Consider the following 10,000-nt stretch of genomic DNA (forward strand, 5'->3'; position numbering starts at 1 on the left):
TATATGAACTTTGGAGGTCACTACACCATCTTCTGAGAACTCAAGGGATAATACTGATTTCCATGAATACACAGATCACTTCAAAGCAAATACTGTAAGAAACTACAAAAAAAAAAACAAACCCAAGTTGTGAAACTTTCAAAATTACACATCCTAATTTAACACATCAGTCAACATACACACTGTAAATTGCTACGACACATCGTGTATCACCTTAATGTTAAAACTTCCACAAAATTTGCTGTATCATGACTAACACAATGAACACAGAGAGAAAGAAAAAAAAAAAAAGATATGGACAACCAGTATAAAAAGTATACTATATTTCAACAAATTCAGAAGAAAAAAGCCACAGATACAACCATTTTTTTAGATGTTTATTACTTTGAAAAGAAACACATTAATGGTACTTTTAGAGAAAAACTTAAGAGACAGAAAATACCTGGATGTAATTATGCTGCCTTTTAACTGCTGAATAGGGAGGGAAGTTAGATTCCATACAGTAACTGCCTAAATTTTCAGTGGATGCTTGCTGTGTTTCAGCTTATAAACCACTTCAGCATTCCAGTGTAATTAACACTATTTAAAAATAAGAGTAAATCAAGTGCAAAGAAACCCATGTTAGTCTCTCTTTAAAAAAAAAAACAAAAAAAAAAACCAAAACCAAACCAACCCCACCATATAAAACATGCCCTAATACTCCTTCTGCTCAAACACCCCTTTATTCTTCTTACTTACAAACGAACGTTAGTCTCTGTAGCTATCTTGAAAGAAATCAAGTAATCAGAAGCAATCATCAACCTAAGCATTTCCTCTGCCTTGAGCAATGACTGTACTGGTTCATTTTAGAACAAACCCACCATTCAATTTGGTCTATAACAATTTATCTTAAATGACTGCAAGTAACCATGACATTCTTCCTATGAGCAGCACAGCTAAACATAATTTAAAATACAAAGCAAAAAAAAGTCTAATAGATGTCTTGATATTCTATCTGCTTGTAACAAGCTGGCAGCCATATAATCAACATAATTTAAAATATGAAAAGTTTCATTTAATCCTAGATAATTTTGGTTTACATTTTGTGTTTCATGAGTGACTGATAGGTTCAGATCCAACCATTTTGGTTTGGTCACCTGTAAAGTGACATCTGAAAGACAGTAAGTCAATTTTGAGATGTTTAAAAGAACACCTCAAATTTTTAATTCTAACTGTGAGTTAAAAACTCAAGCTATATAAGTTACTAAAAGTAGCTCAGTTCTTTCTGCTGTTAGTTCGATGTTCTTGAAGAACTTAGCAGTGAGAGAAACTACTACAATGGATTTATTCAAAAAAGACTTTAAAAGATGTATAGATTTCTAACATAGCATATAGTTCTTTTAATACTTTCAAGAAGTCATTTTAAAATGAGCATTAATTTTGTTAGAGACAAACGTTCTCATGTTGCTCTGAGAACCAAAACTTTTGGCAGTTGGCATATGAAGAGGAGGTCAAAAAAACCAACTTAATAATGCAATTTATTGTGTAAAGTAATCCCAGAGAAAAAGGAAACAAAGTTTATGTGTTCCACAATCTAAAATGCCATTAGAAAGACAGAGAAAGAGATTTCTTAAGATAGTCTTTTTTATTTAGGTGCAACCATAAAATCCTCACAAAACTAAAAGCTAATTGACAAGGCAGGTGCAAGGGGATGATCATTATTTCAAAAATCACCTTATTAAGATTTAAAGCAGATGCATTACAAATTATGACTTCTTCAAACAAATCAAGGCAAAAGAAATTGACACAGGAGGGAAATAGCCCTCAAGGTTTTTTGCATTATTACATATAGTATCTGTTCAATTTTAGAAAAGTAGGCAAACTATCTACAAGTTGAAACTACAGAGCACTCTGTGAATGGAAAAGAAAACAAAACTAAAGATAACCCACTCTGGTGATTTAGATTAAGGAAAACTCCCTATTATACACCCACTAAATTTAATGGTAATCTTAATTAAGAATTCCAGGGTTACACACAAAGAGTAAAATCTTAACCCCAATGAGACAGAAACAAAACTCCTATCTGACTTCAACTTTGACTTCAGAACTAAGATCCACCATAAAAAAATCACATCACTGTTGACTGTAATCTGTCATAAATATACTGGAATATATAATTCACACTTTAAGAGAAAAATGAGTGTAAACATCTCCATAAATAATGAAATCCATTCACAGTCCATGTTTCTAAGCAAAAAAAAACAATCACAGTTTAAGAACAAAGGCTAGTTATTAGCAAGTAACAGGTTTTAACCCACCAATAACAGTATTATTTTATTTACATATCAGATGAAGGCAAGTGTTTCTCCAGCTCCTAAATATTTGCACATTTTTAGAACACAGTAGAACCAAATGAAGCGATAATTTCAAGCAACATTTTAACTGTTCTGTTTTGACAGCAGCTGCGGATGCACTCCTTGTTCTTGCCATGACAGGGTAATATGGACAGAGATTTCCAAAAGCAAAGCACTCCCTACAGCAGAGACAAGTTACTGATAGCAGAGAAATACACTACACATGGAAGCCAGCCACCCTTAAATTATACAAATAATTTTCCTTAAAGCATTTATCCACATGAAAATATAACTACTGCTACAGACCTTAAGGAAGCAGTCAAACTGATTTTTAACATGTATTTTGCACAAATCAAAATCTTTAAATAACTCAGTGCATGGTTTTTTACATGTGCTTTGCACAAATAAAAATATTAATTTTCTGAGAAGGTAATTACAAGGAGCTTGTTTGTATACTCTGTATCTCAAGAGTCTCCTGTTCTAAGTATTAAACAGAAATGGAATCTCCATCATTTCAAAATGACTGCAAGCCACTCTTGAAGTAAAACTTCTCACTTTTCTAATGTAGTTAAAAACAAAGTTTGACAAAAGTGCAAACTAAACAAACAATGCTGATTATATAAGCTCTCTCTTGCACAAATCAATATCTTTTACAGAATTATATTTTCTCAAATCTACCCAAATTACTACTGTTGAAGTAATCTTTTCTATGCGCAAAAGACAGTTTTCTTTAAACAGAATGTTTCTCAGTAAAACATAAAATTCTTAGTATTCACTAATCGCAATGCTTGAAACTCAAATACATTAGCAAAATTCTGGGTGACCTTTTTAAGCACTGGCAGAAGACCTTGCATAAACAAACTTCAGTGTGAAATCCCAATGAAAACCAAAAGGGAAACTAGGCATTTTGCAAAAGTTTATTATTTGATTAAACTTACACCAATGAAGTCCTTCATGATGTATTTCTCCTTCCCCACACTGTGACTTTGCCAGATTGCTGCCACAAGTGCAATTAACCTGAGGCCCCGTTTCTGGTACCCAACCCACTGTCGGATGCTGGTGGTGTGAGGTTCTTCCTTACTACCTTGACCTGACTCTGGTTCCATCCATCCATCCCTGCATCCCGTACCTCTGAGTGCACCCTACAGGCTGGCACCCTTCTCACGGAAGCGAGGTGCTGGAGAAGACAGCCCACCTCCTACAGATAGGGTCAATCCCAACGAGCCTCCCCGCACCACTCCTCCATGTGATCTGCGTTTAGAAGCTTACGGGAAAGAGGAAAAACAAACACACATGCAGATTAAATATCAAAATAAAGACAAGCCTATAACCGTCCTTGGACAAACACACGCAGCAGCAGCACTGAGCCCTCTCCGCCGTAAGCCGCGTACCGCATTAACACGGCTGCGTTCTCGGCATTATCCTTTTGTTTACAGGATGGGAAGGACAGCGGTCGTTTCCCTCTCCTGATCTGACCGCCCGCCGCTCCCATTCCCGCGTGCCTCCTGCTGCGGCCGCGCTCCCGCGCCGGGTTTTCCCGGCAGCCGGGCCCGCCCCCACCCCCCTCAGGGTCAGCAGTTTGGGGAATGCTGTGGAAATAGCTCTTTCCCAACACCGGGCTTCATTTGCAATCGGGGCTGTAGGTGGCTCAAGACAAGCTCCTCGTTTCTGCGAAAAATCCGTTTGCAAAGCAAGGGGCGTGATCGCCTGCTGGCGCCCGGGACCGCCATCCCAGGCCGGGCAAGGAGAGCGGGGGCTGCAGCATCCGCACCGGGCCCGGGCGAGCCGCGAGGATCCCGAAAGCGACCCCCGCAAAACTAAACGCAAGAGACAAATAAGGCTCGGCCCTCAACCCTTCCAGTCATTCAGAATAAGCCTTCATCTTTTCAAACTCTGATATTGCATTCAACAATCCTCTCGTCTTAATTAGGTTCAAAGCTTGCTCTGCAAACGGTGGGATCTCTCATCTTTTCCATCTTCCTGTACTTCCTATCAAAAGAGAAAATATTTTCTTCTTCAAAATCAACTAGCTACTAAGGAAACACAAGGAAAAAAACCCCTGCAAGTGGCTCTTACAAGCTTTTGCTGCTTACTTGTTATCGATGCCTCTACCAGCACAGAGAAGCAGCTCTCCTCCAAGCAGCTACTACATGGCTTGTAATTTCACCCAGCTATACCCATAAACACATATTACAGCTATCTATGCACAAGGGTTTGACTACCATGTCTTGCATAAATCCAAGAGCCAAGAGAACCCTTACAAGTGTCTCATTATTAACTTTTCCTCCTTGACAGACTGGCTGCTCTGCACGCTCCTCAGCCAGCCCCCAGTTCTGTACAATCCCTCACTCACTGACAGAAGGTGGAGTGCTGTTGTGGGGAGGAAGGAAGGGTATTTGTTGCTTTCCCTTTTTTTCTCAGCATAACCAGCACCTAATTAAAGGAACAGCTGCATACTGAAATTCGAAATTCTCTCTAACCCTAAGTTTCAGATTTCTTCAGTTTGACACCCAACATTTGCAATCCATGAGCCATCAACTGGGCACATTGTTACACACCAATACAGGCTGGGCCCTTAAGTGAAATATATGATACAGCATACAACAGCTCAAGCATATAGTGACTTCTGGAAAGAAATACCATTTTTAAAATTCACATTCCATGCTCACTATGATTTACTGTTAAACTTTTGCAAGAGATAAGGTATTTCAAAACCATGATATTAAATTTATCTTTCTCAATTTGATATTACAGACCTTCTCAGCTAAAGAGCCAAGGATTATTTCTGTAATCTGATGTCCTCAGTCAAATAATGCTGGTTTTAACTCAATCATTTTACATTTTTAAATAGTATTTAGAAGTTGCATTAACATAAACTATTTAGGTCACATTTTGCAAACACTTTCCAAAATCTTACTTAAGAAAACTCTGTACGCAGCCCAAACATAGAAACTGTGTAAACAGCAGCTTCTCGTGGGGCACCCAGAAGCATAAACACATAATAACAGCACAGTAGTATTGAAACATGAATAAATATTCCAAAATTAAACCTTTTTCCTCATACAAAGAGCCACCAAGTTCCTCCCAGACTGCTTGTTGCAGGACATGTAAAAAGGGATAGAAGTGATTTTTAAGGAAGCTAAAAGGGATAGTGCTCTACACAACAACACGCAATCTTGTGATGGTAAACACAGCACAAACACACACAGCAGGCACTGTCAGATGTAGCTACTCACCTTTCACAGCACTGGCTTCTTTCAGGTTGTGAGACAGAAAGTCTATGCTGGCATAGGTGCTCATCTCTACTCCATTGATGCCCCCATTCAGGAGGTGCCTAGCTTTCAACCTGGATTTGTCACAGTTTGCAAAGGACCCATCCACCACATCAATGGCGATGTAGTTGAGGCCATTCTGGAAGCCAGCCGAGGTCTCCCGGCACATGGGACTGCTACCCTGCTCCTCCTCCAGGCCTTCACTTTTCCTGAGGGACACATTCTCCACCGAGGCCGAGTTGTGTCGTTTGGGGTTGTGTGCGAAGGAGGGGGACACTGGGGTCACAGTGGTGGTGGAGGAGAAAGTTTCTGAGCTGTGCCTCCTCCGCCCCTGGGGATCTGCCCGGATTACTTTGGCCCCCCGATTCGGGTCTGGGGGAGGGCTGGAGAGAATGAAAGCCTCCACCCCAGAGAGGGTGAGCCTCTTCAAGCCAGATGTGGGGCTGGTGACCCGGGCACTTTCTGGTTTCTGAACAATGGGTTGAGGTGGGGTAGTGGCCATGCCAAAGGTCATCTCGGTATAATCACCACCATCCGATGGGCTGGACGAACAAGCCATCCCCACAGCTGCCTTCAGGTAGCGCCCATTGGGCTGGCTGGTGCTGGAGGAGGAACCCGGAGAGAGAGCTTCCAAGGAGCCCACTGAGACCGTGCCCGACTGGGAAGGCGACTGTGACCCAAAGTCAATGTTCATATAGTCAGAGAGAGGGGAGCGCCTCTGCCCTGTGCCTGAGCCCAGGGAGGAGGCTGGGCTGTCAGCAGGCAGCGAGGGGGGAGAATAGACGGCAGCATCCCCAAAGTCAATGTTGATGTATTCACCAGGGCTCTTGGGCTCAGGCGGCAGAGGGTGCTCATTCATGCTGGGCAGCACCGTCCGCAAGGTCTCCAAAGAGAGGCGGCTGGGCCGGGCCACCCGCTGGCACCGCTGGCTAAGGAAGCTCTCGGTCCGGCTGTGCCGCAGGGGCGAAGGCACCGTGTGGCTGGAGGGGGCGAAGGTGCCCGCAGGCAACGGGCTCGCTCCACACACCGCCTCCTCCGGGATCATCCTGCCCGGGGAGTTCATGAAGACATACTGGTCGCTGTCCTTTGCCAAGCCCTGGCTCTTGTAGGAGCGGGGTAAGGAGCTGTATGAATAGCAGCTGGGCTTTGGGGGCTCAATCGACCCATGCCCTGAAGGGGCAAAAAAAAAGTCTGGGGGGGTGAGGGAGGGAGCCTGGGGCCCATTCTGGGGGTCCCGAGGGGACATATTGATATAGTCGCCGTTACTCAGCCTTCCATCTGAGCTCTCCACGGACAACTTGGAGCCGCACCACATCCGCATGTACCCGCTATCGTCAGGGGAGCTCTCCCCAGGCGAACTGGTCTTGTAGCTGCTCCCGTTCCCCGGGGACCCGCTACCCACCCCTGCCCGGGGCTGCAGGATCTGCTTGGGGGCAGACACGCTCGTGGGGCTCATGGGCATGTAATCATCGCTGCCCCGGCTTCCCTGCCCTAAGGCTGCGGCCACACCGGGGGTCATGGGCATGTAGCCGTCATCATCTCCCCCTGCTCCCCCCACTGCCGGCGGGCCCAGATTGGTGCTGCTGCTGCCGGAGCTGCGGTGAGAACCGATCTCGATGTCCCCGTAGTCCTCCGGGTAGGGGGTGTAGGTCACTTTGGGAGAAGCCCCGGCTTGGCAGGAGGAGAAGAGGCGGCCGGCGCTGCCGGCGAAGGTGGCGCGCATCAGCGTGTACTCGTCGAGGGAGGCGGAGGAAACCTGCGGCGCGGCGGGTCGCTGCCGGCACGGCGTGGTCAGGGAGTAGGTCCGCTTCCGATGGCACCTGTCGCCGGCAGCGTCGGGGCAGGGCCGGTAGCAGAGGCGGCCACTCGGAGGACGCTCCATCGCCATGTAACCGTAGAGGTCGGTGCCGCCCCCCGGGTCCCGCACTGGGGGGGTCTCGGCCACCGACTCGGGGGTGTTGCTGCGGTTGCTGGCAGTGGAAGAGGAGGAGAAAGGCCGGAGGTCACCGCCTGGGCTGGAGCCGTACTCGTCGAAGGACATAAAACCGGCGTCGCTGGGGGAGCCGGACACGGAGGCGCTGCCGCTGGACGGGCGCTGCGGGTGATGCGGATGGGCAGGCTCGGAGCCGAGGCCGCTACTGGAGGAGAGGCTGATGGGGCTGGTGGCGGAGGGGGGCGAGTGGGAGGCGGGCATGGACATGGAACGGCTGCTCTGCAGCCCGCCGCCGCCGGCCAGCACCGGGAGCAGCTTCCCTGCCTGCCGCCCCCCGCCGCCGCTGAGCGTGTGCGAGCGGCTCAGGGGGGTCCGCACAGGGCCCGGGCTCATAGGGCTGCCGGCCGCAGAGCCCACCCGGCAGCCGTCTCCCTCGCTGGCCGTTCTCACCCGGCACGGCGTGCACTTGGTGCTGGCTCCGGCGGCGAGGCTGTCGGTGCGGGAACGGCGGAGGAGGCCGGTCTGGCTGGGAGGCAGGTTGACCAGGTGGTGGTGCCGGCGACCGGGCACGGTGATGGGATGAGTGGCGGAGGCGCCGCTGCCGCCGGGCCCGCCGGCCCCCCCAGAGGAAGAGGAGGAGGAGGATTGGCTCTTGCTGCGGGGCCGGAACTCGGACAGCTCCTTCAGCGCCTTCATGGCCTCCAGGATGGTCTCGTGGATGTTCTGGGCCACCACCGAGTCGTCCGCTTGCATCCAGAGCTCGCCGGGGCCGGTAGCGGCCGAGCGCCCCACCTCGATGAAGAAGAAGCTGTCGGAGTGGCCGCAGCGGCGGATGTTCATCAGCTGCAGCGTGACCGAGGGCAGCTCGCAATTGAGGCGCACGAACCCAATGGTGCGGGCCGAGAGGCAGAGCCGGTGGACGCCGGTGAGGTTCTTACTCTGACCCAAGCCCTTGGGCTTCAGCGTCACCTGCCAGACCTCTCGATAGGCAGCGGTGGCCGGCGCGATCAGCCCGTAGTTAAGGTCTTCGCCGGCCGCGGCCAGGGAGGCGGCGGCCGCGCCGCAGGAGGCGGAGAAGGGGGAGGCGAGGTGGCGGTAGGGGGACCCCTGGCAGGCCGCCTTGCCCTCGTTGAGCAGGTCGGTGAGAGCCCTGTACCAGCCCTCCTGCTCCTGCTCGTTCTCGGCCGCGACAGCAAAGTACTCGTCCTTGGTGTAGAGGGCGATGAGGTACTTGTGCTTGGCGTCCGCCCGCTTGTTGATGTTGAGGCAGGAGTCCAGGGCAATCACCCGCTTGGGCGCCCCAGACTTGTTCCTCCATTTCTTCTCGCTCTCATAGTACTCCAGCCGGGCGCCCCCCGCCTCCTCCCCGCCGCCGCCCGGGCCCCGCAGCACGAAGAAGCGCTTGTGGCCGTGCTTCTGCTTGCGCAGGTACCCGCACTTCCTGACGCCCTGGTTGTTGTTGTTGTTGTTGTTCAGGTTGGGGCCGGGCGGGGAGCTCAGGGGGGGCAGCAGCCCCAGCACAGCAGGGCTCGCCATCCCCAGCCCGGCGTCGGGAGCGCCGCCCGGCTCCTCTCGCTGCTTGGCCGACGCTGCGCGGATCCGGAGCCCGAGCGCCGCGGCGAAAAAAAAAAAAAAAAGAAAGAAAAAAGGAAGGACGGAGGGGAGCAGGTAAAATAAAGTTATTCCTTCGTAGAAGAGATCAGTGCTCCGAGCCGCAGCGGGATCCTCCGCTGTCACCTCTAGGCAGCGGGTGCTGCTGGCGGCCGCCCGGCGTCCTCCCCGGCTCGAGTACCGGCGACGCCGCCAAGGCTCCCCGACCGCCGCTGCTGGTGCTGCCGGCGCCGGCGGGAGTTTCGCCGTAAGTAACACATCGCGCACCGAGTGCCCCAACTAAAGAGCAAAACAACACGTGACCGCCGCCTCACCGAGGCGCTCACACACCGAGACGGGGCGGAGCGCCGCCGCCGCCGGCACCGCCCCGCATTGGCCGCCGGGCAGCGCGAAGGACGGCTGCGGCCCTCAATGGGAAGGCGGGGCGGGCTCTCGGCAGCGAGGCGGCGCTACGCCGTTGGACGGCGGGAGCCTCGCCCCCCCGCCCCCTTCCCGCCCCTCCGCGTTCCCGCCCCCAGCCTCCGGCCCCTCTCGGGCGCAGCGCAGCCCGTCGCTGTCGCCCCTGCTCTCAGCGCACACAGCGCGGAACGTGCCGGGAGCGCGGGCACGGCGGGGAGATCCGGCACATCCGGCGAGCCCCGGTGCCGGCCCTCGCCATCTCTGGGGACACGGCGGGGCGCCGGCGGAGCTCGCCGTAGCCATATCAGGTGCTGCGGACGCGCCGGGCGGAGCTTGCTGCCGTGCGTGAGCGCCGGGCGCCCCCCGCACGCCCCCGCACACACGCCCGTGTGCGTCAGCCGTGCCCGCACACGCGCGGCGGCTCCGCGCTCCTCCGCCCGGTGTGTCACAGC

The 10,000-nt window shown here is 51.1% G+C and overlaps 1 protein-coding gene across 4 annotated transcripts in view; it reads right to left on the reverse strand.

Annotated features, from left to right (window-relative positions):
* The window catches only part of IRS2 (insulin receptor substrate 2), a 28,869-nt gene extending 19,474 nt beyond the window's left edge, over nucleotides 1-9,395 (reverse strand). Inside the window, exons 1-2 of one of the 4 annotated variants that reach the window (XR_005953643.1) lie at nucleotides 5,570-9,395; nucleotides 3,272-3,597 (exon numbers count right to left, since the gene is read on the reverse strand). Coding sequence is in view for 3 of the 4 variants with exons in the window: in XM_041417951.1 (XP_041273885.1) it covers nucleotides 3,476-3,597; nucleotides 5,570-9,074 (3,627 nt within the window). In the remaining variant the exon portion in view is untranslated. Of the gene's footprint in view, nucleotides 1-393; nucleotides 4,323-5,569 lie in introns of those variants that run through there. The other 3 variants (XM_041417952.1, XM_041417951.1, XM_041417953.1) reach the window with 3 other exon arrangements.
* Between the last annotated feature and the right edge of the window lie 605 nt (nucleotides 9,396-10,000).

The sequence above is a fragment of the Onychostruthus taczanowskii genome, unplaced genomic scaffold, assembly GCF_017590055.1.
Source record: "Onychostruthus taczanowskii isolate IOZ18803 unplaced genomic scaffold, ASM1759005v1 scaffold58, whole genome shotgun sequence".
Taxonomy (NCBI): domain Eukaryota; kingdom Metazoa; phylum Chordata; class Aves; order Passeriformes; family Passeridae; genus Onychostruthus; species Onychostruthus taczanowskii.